This window comes from Vanellus vanellus (assembly GCF_965231255.1).
Source record: "Vanellus vanellus genome assembly, chromosome: 11".
Classification (NCBI taxonomy): domain Eukaryota; kingdom Metazoa; phylum Chordata; class Aves; order Charadriiformes; family Charadriidae; genus Vanellus; species Vanellus vanellus.
The window spans coordinates 8998587-9022483 of NC_138916.1; the positions used below are offsets into that span (position 1 = coordinate 8998587).

At 36.5% G+C, this 23897-nt stretch overlaps 2 protein-coding genes across 6 annotated transcripts in view; one reads left to right on the top strand and one right to left on the bottom strand.

The window, feature by feature from the left end:
* The window catches only part of SLTM (SAFB like transcription modulator), a gene marked incomplete at its 5' end in the record, with an annotated part of 37960 nt that extends 23960 nt beyond the window's left edge, over positions 1-14000 (top strand). For 2 of the 5 annotated variants that reach the window (XM_082488564.1, XM_082488567.1), the window contains 3 exons: positions 365-515; positions 1310-1467; positions 1834-2489. In XM_082488564.1, coding sequence (XP_082344690.1) covers positions 365-515; positions 1310-1467; positions 1834-1942 — 418 coding nt within the window. In that variant the 3' untranslated portion in view covers positions 1943-2489. Of the gene's footprint in view, positions 1-364; positions 516-1309; positions 1468-1833; positions 2490-13818 lie in introns of those variants that run through there. The other 3 variants (XM_082488565.1, XM_082488566.1, XM_082488568.1) reach the window with 2 other exon arrangements.
* The window catches only part of MINDY2 (MINDY lysine 48 deubiquitinase 2), a 32215-nt gene continuing 20258 nt past the window's right edge, over positions 11941-23897 (bottom strand). The window contains exons 7-9 of the mRNA XM_082488569.1: positions 17165-17338; positions 15615-15788; positions 11941-14200 (exon numbers count right to left, since the gene is read on the bottom strand). Of these exons, the coding sequence (XP_082344695.1) occupies positions 14081-14200; positions 15615-15788; positions 17165-17338 (468 nt within the window). The 3' untranslated portion in view covers positions 11941-14080. The remainder of the gene's footprint in view (positions 14201-15614; positions 15789-17164; positions 17339-23897) is intronic.

A 23897-nucleotide genomic window follows, 5' to 3' on the forward strand; every position in this document is an offset into this window, starting at 1 on the left:
GTAAAGAGAGGACAAACCCCCTCTGAAAGAATGGCAAAGTCACTTTCCAAAAGCATTGGAAAAACGTGTGTACTTTGTCACAAATGCTAAACCTCATCTGTAAACTTGATGCTGACTCCCAACAATCTATTCTTAATCACGTGTGGCAACGTACAGTAAGGAGGCTTTTGTGCAAGAATGCAGATGGAAACAAATAACATGTAAGCTTTAATTATTTAGAGAGCCGCATAGATCTAAAAGGAAGTTTCTAAGAAGCTAACTGTAAGTTGTAGGAACCTGAAAAACAAAAAGGAATCTTTGAAGTCTACATGTGCTGTGATTTGGTACCAATTCTATTTTACTGAAACCAAAATTTTGATAAAAGCAATTTTTACAGAGGCGAGAGGCCAGATCGATCGGGAAGAGAAGTGTCTGGACACGTGAGAGGTGCACCTCCTGGTAGCCGAAGCAGTGCTTCTGGGTATGGAAGCAGGGAAGGAGAACGAGGCGTGATGGGAGAAAGAGGTGGTGGACAAGTGAGTCATCTCTTTGTGTTTGTGTGCATGAGTGAGAGACTGGAGAATGCAAAATCACGCTGGACCATATAGCATCCATAAATCATTAGTGAGCATTCTGACTATTTTCAAGTTACTTTTCTTTATTTTAAAGGTTCTTTTTTGTTGGATTTTCGAATAAGCCAAGAAATTGCAGAAAACATGCCCAATTCTTATTAGGTCTAGCATCTTTGAGGTAGACCAGAACAATATCTAAATGAGTTCCTGATTAGGCTTTAAAGAATTTGTTGTCATCCTGTGTTTTCAGGATCAACCTTACACTGCCAGTGCAGTTTGTCATTGTAATCTGTAATGTGCTGCTGAGAGAAAAACCTTCTGTAAGACTTGTCTTTAAAGTCCACAGACTAAATGCTCCATGCTACTAGATACTGAAGCATTTAAAAAACAAAACAAAACAAAACAAAAAAAAAAAAACACAAAACACAAACAATCAGTGTTTCTCTTTCTGTAACTATATAGAAGATACTTGTCGGTGATTACATGAGACCGGGGCAGAATTGGGAGTAAAGTATGAGTTCATGGAACTTCACTCCCTGCATCCCCACACAGTCATTATTGGAAATTAGTTCCTTTTTGTTATCTAGAGTTATTTTTAACAGGATTCTTGTAAGCATGGGTTAGCTGACTGAAGTCTTAAAAGATGCTTGGCTTTTGTATGTATGTAAGCTGTAAGCTTAACTTTCTTGAAAAGCTCGTTTCCTGTTGATAACAAAATATACCTTTCATTCTGAAAATGACTATCACTTTCTTTCTAGCACTATAATGAGGACAGACATGTTGTTGAACGCCATAGTCGTGAAACTGGACCAAGAAAAGAATGGCATGGACCTAGTTCTCAAGGAAGCGGGTATCATGACACAAGGAGAATGGGAGATGGCCGTGGAGGAGGTGGCATGATGTCTCCCCATACAAGGTACAAAAAGTACTCCTTCCTCGCAGTTCCCTACTGAGCTCTCAAAGCTTTGGTTGCTTGGGCAGTGTAGTAGTCTCGGTGCAAGCAGCATGACTTTCTGGGGATGGGCTGTTGCTGCAGAACATACAAACCCATCTTTCTGTGCCAGCACATGACTCCACGTTGTCATATGGCCAGTGGCAGCATCGTTCAGCTGCACGGAAGCAAGTGATTTCTTGGGAAGTCTCTTTTCTTGCATGGTTTCAAGTCTCTTCTGAGACTGAGTTTAACAGTTGGTGATATGAGAAGTAACACTGTTCTTACCTGTACACCAGGAGTTTGGATACCTACTGTAACTTAACACTTTTTTAAAACCTTTGTTTCCAGTAACTCTTCACCAATTAATAGAGTTGTACAGATCACAGGCAATTCCATGCAGAGGGGAAGTGGCTCAGGATTTAAGCCATTTAAAGGTGGACCTCCACGAAGATTCTAAGATCTACAGCTGCTCGGTTTCAAGATAACTTATTGAAATCTCTTGTAAACTTTCTCTGATTAAAAACAGGAAATCTTGTCTGGAAGTCCTGGTTAAATTTTTTTAATTTAACATGATTACTTTCCTCTCAATTTTGGAGGCATTTTAATAGTTACGTTGTAATTTTGGATAGTTTTTGTGTATCTTTGATAAGCATTTTCCCTGAGGCACTAGAGCTGTGTAAAAACAAATTGGAACCAAAATATTTGTTAATCCTGTATAAAAGAATAGTTTCCAGCTGTGTGCTAGTAGTTTGATTTACCAACATTAGCTCTGTGGTGTCATGCTTTAAAGTTAGCTACTTATCACAACATACACAATTATAACCTCCATTTTGAAGGTTGTCCAGGCTATTATCTCTGCTTTCTAATTTGTAGAGAAATAAGATTGTTCTTTCATTACTGGGTATTATGTAACCTATTTTTGCAGAAGGTACTGTTACATTGAGTGCATTTATGTGTATTCTTGCAAATGTATTCTTTTGAAATAAACCTTCATATTCTGTATAGCTTCTAGTAAGTCTTTGAAACAGTGTTCGGGGAAGGAAGAGAGAATTAAACAGACACGTTGGTATAGCAAGTCAAAACGTGGGTGCCATTAGCTTCCAACTAAAACTTCTTTCATTGTTTCCTTCACTAGGACTGAATTGAAAATCTAGAAGCACCTTTGATAGCACGAGAAAGATTAGTGCCAAAAAATACAGGATCACTCATGGGAGGCCTAAGGAAATACTTTTACAGAGTTTACTCTTTATGGCAAAGCCCTGGCAGAACTCTGACAGCTGATTTTAAACCAGACTACCATGAATGCACTTTGCCTGTAGTGATTGGGGAATCCTATAGATGCAGTCTTGTTCAGGTGCACCCACCACGCTTCACTGATGTGGTCTCAAGCAAAAGGGATGCATCTTCTTAAACCTTTTGGTTTTGTTTAATTTTGAACGGCCTACAGTAAAGTTTTTTTTGACCAGGCCCAATCAGAAATGTTAGGCAGGCAGTCCAAGACTCATCTGTCACCCCGTCAGCATAAAAATACAGTTAAAGCGCTGTACTTCAGCAAGGAGGAAAAAAAAAGGCAAATCTAATCCACTACACCGTTTTACCAAATTTTGGGTAGTTATGGCAATGAATAGAGGACCTTGCTAACAGAATTTAGGATCTTGTAAAGTAGTAGTTGCATAAGAGCTGGAAGCTTTTACTGGTCTTCTAAAGAATGATTTGCATTACAAATTTTAAGGCAAGAGCCAATTAAGAACATGCTGATGTTGCACATGGGTCTTTGCCACCCTCAGTTACAGTCTGCGGTATGGAAGAACTGCTAAGTATCTGCAGTGTTCCAGAGGAATTAAGTAGCAGAAAAGGAGTTAAACTAAATTGGTTTTCAAGTAAGTAGCCTTTCGGGAAAGATGGAAGGAGAAACCTGGTATAACAGCATTTTCTATAAAAAATCTTTTGTGAACATTCACAACTGCCAAATATGTAAGTTTAAACAAAAGAAATATGCAGTATCAGCAAATGTGTCAGGCCCCATTTATCCAATAAGTAACTTATCTTAATGCATTTAATACATCCCAGTAAGTTCAATTTACTGCAGTTTTTTGCAGGAGTTGCCAAGAGAAAGTACAAGTTAACAGTGTATTTTAAAAACTAGATGTCCGTTTGGCTGCAGTCTGTGCTTCATTAGGTGTAAGAACACATACAAAATAAGTATTTGCTAAAAGCTGAATTTGTAGTGGCTAGTAGATCAGATGGGAAATATGGAGGTTTATAACCTTAAAAAACAAAGCTATAGAGCAGTACAAAGATAAAACTTGAGATGTGGCTTGCTATCTTGCCTACAAGTAAACAGGTCTAGAGGTGCATTCCAACTGTTAAAAAATGCCAGGAGATATTATTTATTTTTGCTTACTTTAAATGAAAATGTGAATGTGCATACATAGATATCTCACTTATATTAAAATATTGAAACAAACTAGGATGATAGGGGGAAAAAAATATGATTGAAAACAAATTGCCAAAAACTTTGAATTTATAAAATATTGAGATCAACAGAAGTCTACCCTTTTCCAGAGCAAGATTATTCTTTTTAAGGATTTCATCCAACCTTTATTATCAGGAAAGAACTTAAATACCTAAATTAAATGTTTATTTAAGCTTGCTCACTTAAATTTATTTACATACAATGAATTTCAGAAGACTGTTAACCAAAATAAATCTCAGTAGGGTAAAGACCTTAAACTACAGCGAGGCTGATAATTGGAGACGCTTTTTAAAAGGTAACAGTTTTAACAGTTTTTCTTTGTGGTACACAAATTAAAAGGGGTATTAAGATACAGAACTGGACTTCTCTGAAAATTATTTAAGTGTTCAAAATTACTTTAACAATTTACAAGGAAAATGTTGTTTCCTTATAGTCTTTAAAAACAGATTAATACAATATAAACAATTAAGGCTTTTAAAATGCAAAACATTCAGTAGTTGACCTTGTAGATGCCATTACAATGTTGAATAAGGGTGTAACATCATGACGAAAAGGATTTCAATCACGTACATTGGTACAAACGATACTGCATGACTAGATTTAATCATGTCATGCACTTTTAAAATACACCTTCGAAAAATGTAACTTCTCCCTTCTCTTGGTAAATTTACAGTAGCTTGCATTAGCTTTTATTTTTGCATTTCCTTGTAAAAGCAGATATTGAGATCAAGGTAAACCCTTAGGTGACTAACAGGCTCCAACCACACTGCTGATTTAACACGGCAATTGCGCAATTCTGGTGGGTCTAAGCATGGCATCTTGAAGACATTACTAATGCAGGAGTCTTTTGGAACCTTCCTAAAATAGGTAGAGGCCTTTTAATTATTATTATTTATAATTTCATTGTAAAAAGACCCAGTCAAGACAATAAATTTGGTAACAAATACCTAACGCTGGGAGAACTGTGGGCAACTTCTTTAGGATTCGTTTTTGTTTCATCTGTAGTTTCTTAATAAGCTTACATGTATACGTAAAAGGTGATTATCAAAAGCTGTACAAATAATAGCTATGCATCTATTCACCAGATAAAAGGATAATCAAAAATCATTTATGAAAACTTTCATAAGAATATCTTTCACCAGAAGCTGTAATATGAAAGAGAAACCCAACTCTGTCATTTACCACCAAAGTTGTGCCAGGTTATTGTGGTGAACTGATGCCCGTCTTGTTCGCTCCCTCATAAAGCTGAGGGGCATTAACATCCTGTGACTGTGTGGGCAAGAGTGAGTGCTGAGCAAGCGGCAACAGATTTAGAATTTATTTCTGTGGGACAAGACAAGATACTGGACGCTTTCTAGTTAAGTACCACTATCGCATTTTTTGTGGCTTGACCTGTAAACAGTGCTTATACACTACAAAAATATAGGGGAAAAACCACTCGTGAGTGACATCATTTGTCCGATACAATCTGGTAGCAACCTTGGGAAAGTAGTATAACTTGCTTTTTGCAAGTGCAGACTGTATCAAAATCCAAGTCCTGCTTATTGACTGAGCGGCTGTGCTGTAACTGTGTGACCAGTCACACTCCTTAAAATAATGTAACGGCACTCGTGAATTCCAGAGTTATCAAAATACAGGTAGAGAAACACGTAGTACAGCAGATTGTCTCTTGAAATCATTGTACCTATGCTCGCTTTTTTTAACGGGTTCTCAAAAGTTATTTTTGCTTGCCAGCCTCAAAGAGAAAGCATGTAAGAAATCCAGAAATGCAAGCATACTGCTGTAAACTCGGTATATGAAATGCAGACGTGTAATTATATCAACTATTCATGATAAAAAATGCAAAAGCTGAATTATGAGTAGTTGAAAAATTCACAAGCGGGTTCATTAGTTCACTGTATCTACCTGCAGTGGTCTTGCAGACAAGCAGCTACTGCACTTTTCCAAGCAAAAGGATTTTATTTCCACAGCAACTATTTTTTCCTATAGTAAATACAATTCAATTGTAAAGTCTACCCGGGCTGCAACTAGCCAAAAATGCCCCCCATACTGTTACTTACTCACCTCACATAGAACCCATTTCTGAACTGTCAAATCTGTAGAACATCACTAAAACTCAATTGTAAACAAAACCAGTAATTAATACAAAACAGCTTCTTTTGGCTCTGGTTAATCTGTAATAACAAAAGCCTTAAAATTAAGAGACCAGTTGATGCCCTGACACCAATACTGAAGAGAGAATAAAGTTTCATTGGAAACAGGCATAAAATGCTGAATAGTAACATGCTGAAAAGCTAGCAAAATCACAGGTAAATTCAAGACCGAGCTTGTTTTTTCTCTAAAAACGCACAGGATAATCTAACACTGGCTTTCCCCTTAAAAAAAAAAAGAAAAAAAAAAAGTAGAAACAGTGTAGATTGAACTATCTTGTTTGGTCTGCGATTTTTCAAAAGCCAAGTCCTGGTCATCACCTGCCTCTACACCTTTGGAGGTTCAGCCAAAATCAGAAGTCCAGGCATTTATTTCAGTTGTTTCTCCCAGCTCTCTGCTTGCAGAGCTGATAGGTGTTGGCCATTAACTATGAAAAATTTTAAAAAATTATGAAATTGGTTTGCGTAAGTCTACACTGAAATGCCATGTTCCTCCTCGTGGCTGTACCTGGTGGTGTGAAGTTGGACTGGGTAGATATTTAATAAAAACAAGATATAGGACAAGCATTAAGTATTGCAGTGCTGCTCCAGAAGTTTCAAAGGATCCTAAAAGACATCCAGCCACCACAAATTACTGCAACTGCAAGACAGCCTGGAACTGTTTGCTAATGCAGTTCACAAGAGAACATAGTAAAAACCAAAAATGTTACATTGTTTGGTTTAGAAATAATTCTTTTCCTAATATTTGTTAAATCCTTTCGGTGAAGTTTCTACAGCATAGGTTTGCCACAGATGAAGCAGAGCTAGAAGATGACTGCAGCATATATGGCTAAATACACCTTTCTCTTACAAAATCAAATGTTATGGTGTTTGTTGTTTTTTTTAAATAATATTATGTTCTTTATAAACGTACTGGTACTACAAGACAAGAAAAAAGTGTCAAATCATTAGAGTTCTTCAGAAATGTTTACGCATTCTTTAATTTCCTAAGACTGAAAAAGACAGAATTACAAAGAACATTTCAAGGTAGTTTCAAAGTCTATTAGGAAAGCAATCATCTAATTTTCTGTATTTCTTTAGCAGAAAGTATGTGCATTTATAGCATGGGCAGAAATAATCATGCTAGCTTTATTACAGCTGGCACAGATAAGAAACTATAATACGGACTTAATGACAACACATACTTGGAATTCATACATTCCACGGAGAGGTCCATCTCAGCATGTCCTCCCTATGAGAGTCATTAGCATTAGCTACGGATGGCACGGTGATGCCTGGCTGAACTGCAGCGCGGCTCCGTGGGCTGCGTGCATTCCAGGAAGGGACCTGGCACACCAGCTCAGTGCCTTTCCGCAGTAGCTGGCTAACAGCGGAGCTGGGCAAACTCCTGCCCACTCTGTATTCACCGAGACACAATGTATGACAGCACTAACATTTTCTTATACCTGATTTTATAATTTTCATTACATTTTATAATTTATCATTGCCAAGTTTTCCTGTAACTGTTTTAGAGCTCTTGCACTTAGAAGTATCAGAGTTGGTAAGCATAAGCGCTGGTTTGGGCAGTGGTATTTCTGAGCGTGAAGGCAGGAGTGTGAGTCTCCGAGTGCTTGGCAGTGTTTACTAGACTACAGGCATAAACACAAGCTCATCAGCCTCACAGACTCGACCACATAAGCAAGCCTTAAGAAAAACTATTCAATGCCAGTATTAATTACTAGGTATGGCCAGTTCATATAAAGGGGAAAAATTGGCTGTTTTCATATCATTCTTTTGGAGTTCCCTGAAACAAGAGATGCCAGACCCAAGGATGTACCTATTACTCAGCTTTAAGTTTACTGACACTGGTGTTTCTTCTAATTGCAATTTTGACCCTTTCCTCAGCATGTGCCAGGGAACCAGAACAAAAGTCAACAGAAGGTTTCAAACAAAAATACCAGCTTCTTCTGATATACATTTAGAAGAAATCTAAAATTCTAAACTAGGTCAGGTGAAACGTTCAAGACTGCTTGCGTAATCTTAACTTCGAAATGTTACAGCTGAAGTCTTAACACAAAAAGTGTGTGCAAGTTTTACTAATGGCTCCAACAAGAAAAGAAAACTTGAAGTTCAAGTTGAGACAGGCTCGGTATCACGTTACTGCAACCAGCTCTGAGGGAGAGCTGAGTTTGTACAAGCTGAAGGCATCATCTCCCAAGACACCAGTACATCCCTTCTCATTTCACAATAGGTATCACTTAAGCTGGATGCGACCTAAACTGAAATTGGGTCAGCACTAAAGGACAGTTCTCAAGAGATTAAAGAAATATAAAACTTATATGAGTTTGTGTCCCTATCCAGCCCCAAGATCTGTCACATTTGGCTTATTGTTTGACTGTATCAAACCATTCTGTTTCACTGACTTTTGGCCCCAGCAAGACTGTTGGCCACACCACCACCACTGGCTTCCTGCAATGCAGGACTCAACTAGTGATGAAAGCACTTGCAGTCCCTTAGTTCACATTTCATCAGCAGATTACATTTAGAGAAACAGATGCCTTTATTTTCATCCTATTGTTACAATAAATTATTTTGCAAGAATACTGTATACTAAGGTAGCAAAATTTTCAGTTCATTTGAGTACTGAAACTTATCTGAATTCTTCCCTATGGATTTCCCAAAGCTAGCAGGCTGGATTGATGGGCCAAGTTCAATGGTGTGAGGTTCAACAAGGTAAAGTTCTAGGTCTTGCACTTGTGTCACAACACCACCATGCAGCGCTACATGCTTGGGGCAGAGTGGCTGGAAAGCTGCCCATCAGAAAAGGACCTGGGGGTGTTGGTGGAACAGCGGCTGAATGTGAGCCGGCAGCGTGCCCAGGTGGCCAAGGCAGCCAACAGCATCCTGGCCTGTATCAGGAATAGTGTGGCCAGCGATCATCCCCCTGTACTCAGCACTGGTGAGGCCCCACCTCAAATAATGTGTTCAGTTTTGGTCCCTCACTGCAAGAAAGACATTGAGGTGCAGGACCATGTCCAGAGAAGGGCAGCAGAGCTGGTGAGGGGTCTGGAGCACAACTCTTTATGAGGAACAGCTGAGGGAACTGGGGTTGCTTAGCCTGTAGGTCCCTTCCAACGTAGACAATTCTATAACATTTTGTTGAAAATTTTCTATGCTGTCACGTAGAGGTAAACATGGCATCTTGTCTTCTAAAGAGAGTTAACTAGATAGTTAAAGTTCTTAACCTCAAAACCCAAGGAATTGCTCACTTCAATTGCTGCTTCTCCATGAGCACAAGTGATCCTACAAACCAGAAAAGGAGTTGTAAAGGCAGTAAAGAACTTTAAGGTTTCAGCCAGTTCTCTAGAGCTAACTCTCCAGGTCAAGAGAGCTCATAGTGATAGAGCTGACATAATGACCAAAGTAGAACAGTAGAGAACTGACATTTAGTAAAAGTATTTTGAGTTATTAGAGGGTCAGAACAGCCAGTTTTGACCTAGAAGCATTATGAGTGAAGAACAGCGCGTACAGGGACAGACACTGCCAACCTGCTATGAAATAAATCATTACCTGGGTGAGATGATCTGGCCACTGCATGCTGTGCTACAGCTATTTGTCTAAAATAACAGCAAAAGTAAGAACAAATCTGTTTAAGCTCAAGAGGTGGTGGTGATGTAGGGACTTTTATGTTGCAGCCTGTCTTTCTGCCTCAGCATTTCCCTACAGCAGTTCTTCCTTGTCAGAACAGACACCTGTACAACTGTAAGAACAAGCAGGAGCTACATGGAAACACTAAGTAAACAGCAGGGACTTCTGTGTATATGGTTTTGTGTGACATCATGTCATTCGTCTCACCAGGTTTTCCCACTCAGAACACACCACTGCTAACAGGCTATTGCTAGGTATGCTTAAAAAAGAGCAACTGTACCGAATCAGAAGATAACACACATATGTTTAAAGTTCTTGCATGTGACATTCACTATCATTGGCCTATAGGAACATTTTTCAGTGTCAGATTTTTCTTGTTACCAGGTCTTGTTATCATAGCATAGATGGAAAAAATGTGAGCATTATATTGCAACCAGACTAAGGCTTGTTATTTTTGCTTTTCTCTAATATGCTTTCTAATCAGGATACTGCATCAATTAACTTGCATTTCCTGAGTCACCAGCTGTTTAAGGTTACAACCTTAATAAAGTCTACTTTTACACAAAATCAATGCAGCTCTTAATTCAGTATGCTGTATTTAAGGATGTACTTTGTATAAACTTCAGCAACTGACTACAATAACCATCCTAATGGTAAGAAAGCTGATCCAAGCAATGAGCTAGCTTTGGGTTATAGATCTATTGTAGCAGGAAAGAAGAAAGGTTCAGTTAGAAGTACATCAGCTTCACCTTTTGCTCAAGTGTTTCCTGCTGAATACACCAAAAGATTCAATTTCAAGAACTCAAATTGCCTTTTATTATGTACTGGAAAATTTTTTTCAAGAACTTGCGTATACAATTTGGAAGAAACATTTGACAATAACATGAAATACCAAAGGAGTGTAGAGACTGACTGGCAATCCAAGGCAAGTGTACACAAGAGAGCATACGCTTCACTTTTAGCTTGTGTGCCTGTGATCCACAAGAGCAGCTCTGTAAAGACAATCTGAAGACATACTTTCTTAGATTAACTAGGTGGCTAGCTACAAAATGTATTTTTTTGCATTGTGTTCAAGTGAATTTTCAGGAATGCTAATTTCATCCTCTGGTGTTAGAATCTCCTTTGGATCTGCTTTGTTGGGTTACAGATTCCATATGAGTGTCACAAGAAAAGTGGTATATCTGTGCATTTACAAAGTGCCTTTTAGAAAAACATTTCTCACTATGGCAGTGCTCAATTTTTTGCTATTTTTAAGAATACTTGTATTTAGCTTTTTTTAATTTCACAACTACAATGCAACAAAAAAAATAATCTATGCTTCTGTTTTCTGTGCTAGCTTTTATCTAGTGGAAAACACGTTCTACTCTACTTTTCTGGACACTTTAATATATATTATGTAGGTATTTGAAGCATGTGCATGCTAAGTGGTATAAACAGATGTAAAGCAGCATTTACATCTGTAGCCTTTTGCTAGAACATAAGCTTCAAAAGAAGAGGCATATGAATAGTCAGAAGTAGACATCGTCTTTCTGGTGCTCCATGAATATTTTGGAATATTGTTTTCCAAGCTCAGTATTACAGATAAAAGCAGTTCTGCTCAGGTTTTTTTTTTTTTTTTTATATATCAGATACTGTCATAGATACCAACTGTAACAGTTGCTTTTGTAATAGTTAGTCACAGTAGGTATAAATTAAGCTTCCAGATGTATTTCATTTTGTATATTAACAAGCTCATCTGCTTGTAACTTTTGCCACTAACAAGCTCAACTCATACAGAACCAATGCCCTAGATTTTGGGAATTCTTTACCTTTTTTCCAAAGCTTCAAGACCTGTAAAGAAAAAAAGGATATTAACAGAAAACAGTTTGCATAGCGTGCCTGCCATCTCAAATAACCTGAAATCCTTCACTCCTTTATTAAAAGAGAAACTAAATTATCTGGGAGTTCAGACTTCACAATGAGCATTGACACTTAACTCTTCTTCCTTTGGGACCAAATGACAATATTACTGTAACTACAGTATATTAGGTTTCAGGCACATCTGTCTGAAACTGGAAATGTTACATGAATTCTTCTAATACAAGTAAGTATCTTCGGCAAAAAGATATACTCAATAGCCACAATGCCTGTTCCAGCTAAATTTGTTCAAAAAGGAATTTAAGGTGGCAATACTGTCACTGAAAATAAGAAGATAACAAACACTCAGCTCGACATATTTATTTTTCAAGGTCAATAAATAAATGTAAATACACAAATTTGGAAAAATCTTAGTAACAGAATGTTTTTAAACAACATTCTGGCTTAAAGTCTTTGCTACTGACACTACTGGAATATTTTCTGATCTGCTTAAAGTAGGCAAGTCATGTTGGTGATCCTCCATCACATTAATTTGTTTGAAGAAGTTAGGCTGCTGCAAAGGAAAAAAGATGTCAACCTTTGCTTTGACATAGAAAATTATCTGAACTGCATACATTAAGTATTAAAATTACTTTTCTGGGCATGAATTTTCTAGAGAATAGAGAAATTTGTAAATTTACAGTTTGCATATTAGAGACCTCCTACTGTTCGTTACTTCATTATTATAAAAGGGACATTGTAACAAAGGTGGAAAAAACAAACGAGAAAAAGGCATGGAAGAAAAAAAGTGATACAAACTGGCCCTTTAGTTAATAAGACATTCTTCCTTTATCCATCCAATTTTCATTCTAGGTTCGTAACAGATTTATGTGATGACTGCTTCCCAGCACTGCAGCAAGTCTGCTTGAAATAATTTTAAAGCAGCTTTTTACCAGTGACTTTGTGTTTAGACATGTCTCGTACAGAATGTCTCTTTTACAGACATTCACCAAACACATGAAACCAGGAATGTCACATTCCACCTGGCTGCCTTAGCTTTCCCAGATTATTCTGTACTAATGCACTTACCCAGGCTTAGAGCATGAATACATAACTTTTCCAGGAGAAGCAGCCTTTTTCAAAAGTATCTACAAATTGCTAAATAGAAATTTTTATCAAAAAGGTTCAGCAAGAAGGTAATCATTATTGACTTAATGGAAGTGGAGGAAGATTTGTGGTTCCCTCAAAATTCAGCAAGTATTCTTCTTCTGTATTCTATAAATACTACAAGACACAACATGTTTATTTGGTTCCCATAAATTAGAAAAATCTGGTTTCAAAAAATTCTAAATTAGTGATTTAAAAAACAAAATATTACACCTGGCCACCTTTCCAAACAATCTCAGAGAGCAGCCTAGCTTCTCTCCCACCCTTTGGAAGTGTGCTTTTTTAGGATATATCATTTATAAAACAAACAAAAAAGTGTGTTTTTAACTACAGTACACCTGCTTAAATATACAAGTGGACACGTTAACGTCATGTGAAAGTTCAAGGTACTTCTGGAAAAAAGGCAGACAGTTAGTTATTTTAACTCTGCATTCTTACATAGAATAATGATTATTATAGACCTTAGTTTCCTCTCATCATTCACTGATCATATGGAGAGGTCAATAAATAAGAACTTATCTGGTCCAGTTTACCTACAAGAAAAAATACTAAAAGAAAAAGAAGTTACCTATAAAATTACTTGTTTAACCCTGATAACATCTGAGTTGCCATACCCAGTTTGTAATTGCAAGAAAAGCAAACAATATTCATCTTGCTTATTAATAAGTGCCCCATTTTCTATGACAATTTTTTGTATGATGCCTATCAAGTCACATATTCTTGGGGCAAGAAAGCTTGGCCAGGAGGTGCAATGACAGCAGTAACAGTATAAATCTGGGTTCAAAAAACCGAACATACCAGATCCAGAAGCAAAGAAATCTGGACACATTGAGGAGGCAGTGCCCAGCTGTTATTTGGGCTCGTGTCGTGAAGACTATACCCAGCCTAAGATATAGTTTCATACCATGTAAGTAACACAGAATTCTGTTGTGCTAGTGTACAGACCTCAGGAAAAAGTCTTAACAGAAAACAAATGACGTCCTTTGTTTAGAGTAGAAGATAAAATAGCTTACTAACTGATGTAATGAGTAATGGATGTCACTATGACACAAAACTTGCCATGATTTGTGTGTTCAGCTACAAGGTGCAGTGTTTCTTATGACTGACTCAAAGCACAGCCGCATCCAACTGTGATTTGGAATTCCATCTTGAGCAGCACGCACTATGACTTTGAAGAAAGTCTGTATGATTGTAACAAAGTCATCCATCCTCTGGAAACGTGAACAAAATCCATGGGGTAATCAGGCACAGGCGGCATGTAACAGGTTTGTCTTCCTTTTTATTCCTTGTTTTTGCTTCTGAGGACATGCACTTGGCTCCAGACTAAATCCATTTTCTGTTACAAGAGAACACAGCTATTCTTCTCTTTTTCTCTCTCTTTCTCTCGAGGCTCTTTACGTTTGCGTTCATTACTCCCAGATTGTCTTCCACTTGCTGGAGAAGCAGCACCTTGCACCTGCTACATAAAAAAAGTAACAACATCTTGAATAAAACAAACATTATTGCAGATGCAGTCTGAAGTATCACTGTATGTTCAAGTTTGCAAACAAAAGTTTAACTATTATGCAAACAGCAGAATTCAGGTAGGGTCTTTCTGTATAGATACTCCAGAACCACCACAAAGCTACTTATTTCTAAAAAGTGAAGACAGCGAAAGAGATATGTCAAGTCCTGTGTGTCCCTTCTATTGCATCCACATATTCAGATCTGTTGTTTCAATAATCAAATTTGGTTTCAAGCATTTTCTGGCACTTTTATATTACCGTACCGGAATTTTTTCCTAGTACCTTTTTTAATCCACATTTCAGAAGTTGCAAAGTGAAAGTGTTGGGTTTGACAGCTAGGTACAGCAAAGCAGCAGCTTTTTGTGACTAAAAACTAGTGAAGAACTTGGCAAGGGGGTTGGTGTACAACGGCAACATAAGCTTTGGTAATTCATCGCCTATTCCAGCTGTTATCCCTTCATAGCTGCAAATGAGCATGCTGTTAAGTCTTGTTAAGCAGGTTCTTCAGTTCTTTGTACCTTTTGCAGCCAGCAGTAGTAAATCTTTGTCTTACAAGTAGCTACTGATGATTCTATTAAAGCAATAGGCAGGGGAAATAACACAACTTTTAATTGTCAAAATTCTTGTTTTATGCTTAACAAGCACTTCAGTTAATGGTTCTGAACTGCTTCAGGCCATCAAAGGTTCAACCTTCATACAGATTATTTTTTACCTATTTGTAAATAAAAGCAGGTTTAAGAGTCTGCAGCAGTTAAGAACTTCCTGAATCCAGAACACTAACTTACATATTGCCTCTTGCACACAAGATTCAGTTATATGGATGTGCATGAATTGTGTTTTCTGAGCATTTTGAATGCAACTGCTTAGGGAGGTGGGACAGAAAGGTGTACTGGGAGAAACTGATAGTTTCCTAGTTTGAAACAGGACTGAATAGATTCATGTGATGTCAGACTGACACACCTAAAAATGTAAAGCAACAAACTTTTGCAAGACAAAATATAAAGACAAAATATAAAGACAAAACTTCAACTACTATCAAAAAGCTCTTATTTGAATGCTATTTTGCAAAGAACAAAATATTAGCTAATACAATTTTTGTAAGCTTACATAGTATGAAATAGTATAAATGAAACCCTAATTTAGAAGGTTAGGCCTGCCTTAAAGTATTTAAGTGGCAGCAACTGCCATATCTGCACGCATACTCCAACAATTACAGCGTATCTCTTCGGATTCCTATATTCACTTGCTGTACAGAATGTAAATAGTCTTATCAGTCTGAAACATTTACAAATGTAGCCGTGTCTATGTAACTATTAAGTTAATCCTCTCTCAAACTCATGATCATATTCTGTAATAATGCTTTCTTACCTGGACCTGAGCAGCTGCTTGTTCTTGTTCCTGATAGTACTGAGAAGCTCTCCTGTCCTCCTCCTCCTGGAGCTTCTTCGCTAGCTCTAGATCACTGATTCCTTCTGGGATCTGTTCCCAGTTAATCTCTTGATTTTGCTGCTCTTGTTGTAGAGACAATGCCATCAGATAATCCTAAAAGTAAATGTATTTATTAATGCTCTTTCACACAGAAGAGAGCCGAGTCATATCAAGTGAATTTTTCAGTATGTGCAGCTACACAGTACTGCCACTTTTCTCCCAGCCTCAGCTTCAAATACATTTGCCTCATGGAAAACAGGAATTTGTTTCACAACCTGTTCATAACCTGATCTGCATAAAGGCTGAAAACAGCTACTTTACATTTCTCCTGTCACAGTGCGTAGTCACAGCATACAAAACAAAAGCTAATTAAAAAAAATTGCTTTCACATTTAAATTGCATTACCTGGACAGCAGCAAAAGACAGACAGTGTCAGCCCATACCAGTTCTATGTAGAAGTAAAGATTTTGAAGCTGTCTGTTTGTAATTTGCTATTTCTAATTAACACACTGATTCTGCTTGATATCTGTCCCCACTCTACTGAAGAGTGTTAAGAGTACATCAGTAAGGAACACCAACTCCTAAACACGTGAGAAAACAATCAAAAGGTAGTTTTGGATATATCCAAACAGACAGCAACTCTACATATTACTACCCCAGTTATTATCTCTGCCAGATTGTTTATTCTACAAGAGATACAGTGCTTGAATTTCTTACAAAGCACACGCTTATTTTTTTCCCCCCAGTATTTAGAAAGCATTAATGATGATTATTATAAACTTGTTTTTCTTATTCAGAACGTCAGATTTCCAAGGAGCCTGGTCTTGCTATCTGCTTACGCATTAACTAGTACAAGTAAGTCCTGTCTCAGACATGCCTTCTGGAAACTATTACATGTAGTTAAGAATTGGAAACTATTATATGTAGTTAAGAACAACCACCATCACACACAATCTGCTATTGTTTTTATCCTACATTCAACAAAGTGGGCATCAGAAGGCAAAGTTCAGTTATGACAATATCAAGGAACTGAAATGAATTTGTTACAGGAGAAGAAATTTCAGCATGCTGTTTCTGTTTCCATAGACAAGGCAGATGTGACATTTCACCTGAGTAAATTCTTTGCAGAAGTGGAAAATGCAATTTTAATCTCTCAGAATCCAAGCTACTGATGGTTGGTCTTACTCTTCCTCCCTTGAAGTCATGCTAATATTTCAAAGGAGCACTTTTGAGAACCCCAGCCTAAGAATTTTTATTTTTTTTTATAGTCCTATATATGCAAAGAATTATAGAATAGCTTGGGTTGGAAGGGACCTTTAAAGGTTGTCTAGTCCAACTCCCCTGCAATGAGCAGGGACGCATACACATCTGCGTAAGTATACATATATGTGACTCAAAATAAGTACTAATTGTTATACATAGTCACAAGCAAACCCGTGACACAAGAAAAGTCACCAGAAAAACACAATAGAAAGAGAGAAATCCAGTACTTGATCTATTTGATCCTGCTGCCCTCTGTAGACAGTTTCAGGGTCTGATGGAGGCCGTAGGTGGAATTCAGAATCACAGAAGTTTCCATCGCCATCCACATTGTGTAAGCTTTCCCAGACAACTTTCTCTTCTGTAAGAAAGCCCTGGTCTGTCACCAGCAGGTAAAGCTGACCCTATGCAGAAGAATAAAGAAAACCTGTAAAACTAAAAAAAAATATTTTTATAACCTGATATAATTAGCAGAAATTATCAGCAATACAACTGTTGCATTCCAGTAAAACATTCATTTAGATTTTTAGCAAATTTAAAATCTAAATGAATCAGTATACAGCATTAAAACACCAGATACTAGTATTCATTGCTAAATTAACAGCCACATTTAATTTCTGTAATATATTTTGTAATTTTTAATGATTAATGAAAGTTCATATTGACTAAAAATTAATATAAAACACGAATATATACCTTGATAACCTTGGAAACACACTGAAGTAGTATACCTCAAAACTGCCAATGTAAATTTTAAATCCCAGGACAAATCACATTAAATTCCAAAGGCAAGATCTGGACGCAAAGGTGATCTTTCCAAATAATCCAAGAGGCATTACCTCAAAACAACCACATCTCAGACTTCATGTTTTAAACCTCAAATTCTGTCAAAACCTGTTATATTTCAATTGAAAAAACCCTGAATTTAAGATTCTTGCTATCACTTGTCACCAATAACTGCTTTTGTTGGATTTTAGCCTTTTTACAGTTCCACAAGACCAAATTTCTCGATCTCAAACTCTGAAATTATAAAATGGGCTGGTCTGGGAGCAAGAGAGACACAACTAACAAGTCCAGAAGCCAAGGTACAGGAAGGATGAAATGCAAGCTTAGGTTGAAGGAGTGGGAGAGGAGCTGATACCAAAGGAAAAATCACAGAAGCGGGCTGCGTGTAAAAGAAGATGGTGCTGCATGTTTGAGGGACAGCAAAGCAGCACAAAAATCCATGTTGAAATTTCAAGTTAAATTAGATTTTAATCTTATCCTACCCTTTTTAGAACTATACTCCAAAGGAAGAACGTTATTAATTACCATAAAACAGCACATTAAGACTGAAGCTTCCGTTAGCATTACTGAACATACCAGATCAAGATAGTCAACATAAAACTTGTTGCAGTATTCTAGCTGTAAAAATCAAAGCAGTTTATTTTGACATCCACAAAAACTTGCCATTTGTGTTACAGCAGCGCACAAAGGGTTCTCAAAGATCACTGTGCTAAACATTTACCAAAACAGAAGAGGCAGCTCCTGTTCTAAAGATTTCATAGGCTGAACAGGTGTAAAATGAAAACGTCACCCCTATTCAACAAGTACCAAACTGTCTTACTGATTTCTCTCAAGTCATTAAAAGACTGCCTATAGGAGATGCTGAAATTAAAATCAGATCTCTTCAATTCTACTAAGTTTACAGCCAACCCTTCTGCAGCTGGTAGGTCATATGACACAACAAAAATATTATTTGAAAATTCACATGCAGTGGCAGTTCTAACATTACCTAATACCACAAGATGCACTTACAGAAAAGGCCAAACAGAACAGATTAAAAAAAACCACAAAGGACACTAGTACCTGTTCACACTTTGGAATAGCGGTTATCCCAGCACAAGTGGACTTATAGACATTAACACAATTGTCAGCAGCAAGTCTGATCACATAACATGATCTAAGGAATCATCTTTCCCTTGGGAACCTGCCTAAAAACTGAATGCTACTTCTAACCCTTAAAAAATCACCCAAAGACAATAAAAGGAAATAGTTTCACATTTCCTATTTGTACAGAACACCTATTTCACAGCATCTGATATATAAGAAGTCTTCAAAATAAGTAAGAAAAAAAAATGAAATCACAATCTTTAAGGTAAGTGTATTTGAACCTTTTAAATTTAATCTGACCAGTACATTGATTCAAACAAAACCTAAAACGAAAAAAGGAGGGGTGTCAAGTTTTCCCTTATCATGCCATGCATTTTGAGCTACTTTTTAAACAGCTCATAAACACTGTAGCTTAATAATAATATTGAAATAGGAGAATGTTAATGCTTTCATAATCCCTCAAGTATTTTAAGATGACCTTTTAACACACTAATATTAAAGTATATAATTACCTTTATGGGATTAGAATCTAGTATCTGTCATTCAAAATCTTAAAGCCAACACTTGTTTGAAATAGAGAACTGTTTCAACCTTAAATAAAATTCATATTCTTACTTTCTGTTTTTAAAATTTCCTCAGCTGAACCTATACCTGAACACTGATTTTAAAAATGTGATCTTACAGTAAATGAAGAAAACATTTAAATACAGTTCCCTGATGGAAGGCAATAAGCTGCATTACATATTACCATATTACCTAAACAATACCATTCCAATTCCCATACCAATAGCATAGTTTAAAACCATGCTGCTTCATTTTAGCAAAGCCTAGCAAACCAACTAGCACAGGCTCCCTGGTACTTGTGAAGGGACAGAGTTCCTTTTCCCTTTATTGGGATGAAAGAACAATGGGAAGCACAGATCAGAGATCCAAAGTAATCTTTCCCTTTTGTTTTTTATTGAGTGCTCTGATCTCTACTTCATATTAGTATAATTTAATGGAATTTTTCAAAAAACCAAACAGATTCCCAAGGACACTCATAATATTGCTAATATTCATGTGACTTTTGGTAATAATTGGACAATTTCTAGTTTCATATATAAAATAAGAGGTGTCAGCTCTTTTTGTAGTAGGTGTAATGTAGCTACTCATCTCTACAGACATTGCTCCTCCTAGAGCTTCAATGGTTTTGTTCCTTCTACTTGCAAGAAGCAAATAGAGGCACTGGTTTTATAGGCTCTGTTTTAACCCCTTGCATGTTCTCTTCCCAGTCCTAAAGGCTCAGAGCCCAGCTTCACTGGCACACCCAAATTCAACTGAGGGGATTTTGCAATATCAGAAAATCTTTCTATCATATGATGTTCACGTTGCCTCTAAATTTGAGCTGCACTAAGGACAGACATGCCTTGTTCCAGCAGCCCACCACCATTCTCCAGCACTTACCAGGTCACAAGATGAGTCTAGCTGCTAAGAGTGAGCGATAGACAGCCAGTTTAACACTGGGATCGCTGACTTTGTGTGCCCAGTAGTTTTACAATGCATTTGTAGCCCACCAAACAGAGCTTCTGCACTTCAGCTCCACTCAGTGCAACACACAAGGAGGAAAAGGGAAAGAGGGCGCACAGTGACAGAATCAGTAAGAGTTATGAAGTGTAGAAACATTTATTTATGCTGAACAAGAGAATTAGGAAGGAGACTTTTAAAAAGGTAAAAACCAGAATATTTTTTCCACTTAATAGATCGTGGTCCTGATTCTGCATTTGCTTTCTAGTCAGGGTTAAAGCTAAAACAGGATGATCAGCACACTGAGGTCATGTAATTAAGCTAACAACTGTACATAAATATGCTTTTCAAGTACACCTTGCCCAGAACAATATAATCATTTACAAAATAAATGTGTTTCTACCTTTAAATCTTAACTGGCCATTTCTAAAGTATTACCCTCCTTTAAGTTTATTTTTAAATGTGGGGTTTTTTAATAAATACAGTCTCGTGAGTTAACACTGCCCCCCAAAATACTAACATATAATATACAGCAATAATATCTACTAATAACTAGTGTCAATATGGAATAAAATAATAAAGTCTCAAGTGCATAACTGTTAAGGTAAACTGTGCCTACAATAAAGTTATGAATAATTATTTATTGTAAAAATCAATATCTAGATATTGTAGACCAATGCCCAGATTTTATAGTTTCACATATAAAAAGCTTGAAATAAAACTAAGGATAAAAGCAATCTTAGTCTCCTGAAGAACGATCTCTTAGTCTTCTGCTTTGCACAAAAACGCTCTCTGAAATGCAGAGACGTAGGCTGAAGGTGACATTACTGGTTACAAGACCTGCTTTCGTGGGTTAATTTCATGACCAGATTAAGTAATTAAAGTTAATGCGTTTAAACTGCTTGTTCTGATGCCAATTACCAAGTTTCCAGCAGTTTAGAAAACTGAAAATGAAAACCAAACACCTGTCCAACAGGTACACACAGTAAAGACAAACATTTTAAGCCTTATCCTTTAAAGTCTATGTAAACGTGCTCTTGGACTTCTGGATCAGATCCCTCGGTTTTTGAAGGTGTTTTATTTTTACATAAGTGAGTACTATTATTTTGAGAATAGTCTAATCTATCTGAATGTTTTAACTGTTAGAGAATGTTAATTTTTTTTTTTTTAAAGTATACACCATTTGATTCAAGAGTAACTCCCAGAATAAAAACTGTACACTTACTAAGAAATGGAAAAATATTTAAGTGTTTTTTTAAGGACCTACATACATTGTCTCTGCTATGCCAAAATCAAACATCATCTTAAATACCCAAGGAAAAAGTGCATTTATTGCTATGAAATATACTTCGTATTTGAATAAAAGTCTGTGCTGAGTTCTGAAACAGAAACCCAACATTTATAAATAAGAAAACATAATTGCAACACACATACAAAAATCCAAACAGGTAAGCTTCTTGTTACTTTTCAGTAAAGAAAATAGGTTATATTACAGTCACATCTGTGGGAAAAACATTCCAACTGAACTAACATATTCTTACCAAACTGATCCCCTCTTTACAGTCCTGTTTTTCCTTGATCTAGGGAATTATCATTTGATGTATTTATTATCTGTGCAATGAAAAGCAAAGGCAAAAAAAAAAAAAAAAAAACAAACAAACAACATCTTTAACTGCTGAAAATGATTACTGCATGATAACATGAGCCAAGACTACTAGTATACAATTACAGGAAGTAGAATAAGCGACTACTTGGGCAAACGGACAAATAATAGTAAGAGATTAAGAATCTGATAACAGAACAACTATTATTAACACTCACCATACTTGTCTAATATATTACAGAATTGCCATATTTGCTTTTCTTTTATAGGCGATAACGAAATTTAAGTGTTACATAATTTTTCTATAAACACGATCCTAATACTCAAACTGCTTTCAAATCAGAAGTGACAACATATTGTATTATGCAAATATCATTCAATTTTCAAAAGAGGAATAGAAAAATATTAATTATTCAAGACTATTAAATAATATGAGTAAACAAGTTATAATTGAACTGATAGTCTATTCTGAAATGCAATCTGTGAATCTTCACAATTACATTGTGATTTCAACTCAGCAGCTTTAAAAAAAAAAAAAAAAAGCAAAAAAAAAAACCACACACACAAAACCAAACTCCACTGAATCTTTAGAGGAAGATTACTTCAAAACTTTTCATAGTGGTTTCTGAAAAAACTCACTGCCACCATTCTTCTAGTATTGTTACCTTACTCAACTTCAATAATTTTAAAGTGAATACGGTCCCTAAAAATGGAAAAAATATTGAATGAGCCCTCTCCGTTTAACTCTTACTCCCAGAATCAGGAATTAGGAAGATATGTAGAAATGGCACAATAGTTACCTGCCTGAAGATTAACCTTTGAGAAGTGTCCATATATTGAATTTAACTTGAATATTTCAAAAAAGAGTAACAATTATTTTCAAATACAGTGACAGTGAACTAAAAAGTTTCCCCTTTTTGTTCTCTTGTTCGTAAGTCAATTACTCTTTTTAAAGTGATAAATATTTTTAAAAGTGTTTAATACAACTTCTCACCTATTATATTGTCTTCATCCCCATAACTAGTGTAGAAAGGGCTTTTAAATATCTGCTAGCAGAGACTTTAAGCTTTTTCCTACTGTATATAACTACGCTGATACCTTCCTAATCTACACCAGGTATTCAAAACATTGCCCCATGTTCACAACCATTCTATTTCTGATCTTGCAAGAAGCACTTAAGAGTGAAAAACACCCCCACCTATGTTGTTATTGTTTATTTTGTAATTGTTACTAAATAATATTAAAAAGCAAGCCATGTTTGTGAGGAGTCACTCCAGTTCCCTTCCTTATGAGTTCCTTCACTATCCATGCAAAAGAAATATGAAATATCTTGGAGTCAATGGCGACACTGGACACAGAGGAAGCACAAGTAGATTAACCAGCCTAACAATCATACTACTTGGGCACTAGCATACCAAATGTTTCCAAGGGGTTCTTGCCACTTTGCAACAGCTTGTAACAGCAGCCTATGAAAATATTTTCAAAGCAAAGGTATAGGAATTCAGAATACTGTTTATTCGCACTTTTACATAGCTCTCACTTCAGTAAAACAGCCCTCTAAAATAATCAATCCAAAAGCAAGGTAAAGATCCTTTGATCTGACAGTGGAAAGCCACTCTAAACTCATAATTGGGTAAAGTGTTGTCAGTAAATCTTCTATTTTTAAATTGATGCTGTGTGCCAAATAATAAATACTGGAAACTCTCTGCAATAAAGACTTAAAAAGCAGGAAATTCAAATTATATGCGCAAAGGATGTCATCAGTCTCCACCTCTCCCATTCCTGCTCTAAAATATCCACAAGATTATCCCTTATTAAGGAATGACAGGTGAATACATACATAATATATATAAAAACAGAAAATATCTATTATCTCTACAGCAACCTCACCGGATGGGATGTGGAAAGAACTCCAATACAACTTAGAAAATTAAATCTGTTCAACCAAGCACCATAAATATTAGAAATGGCTCAATCACAAACAT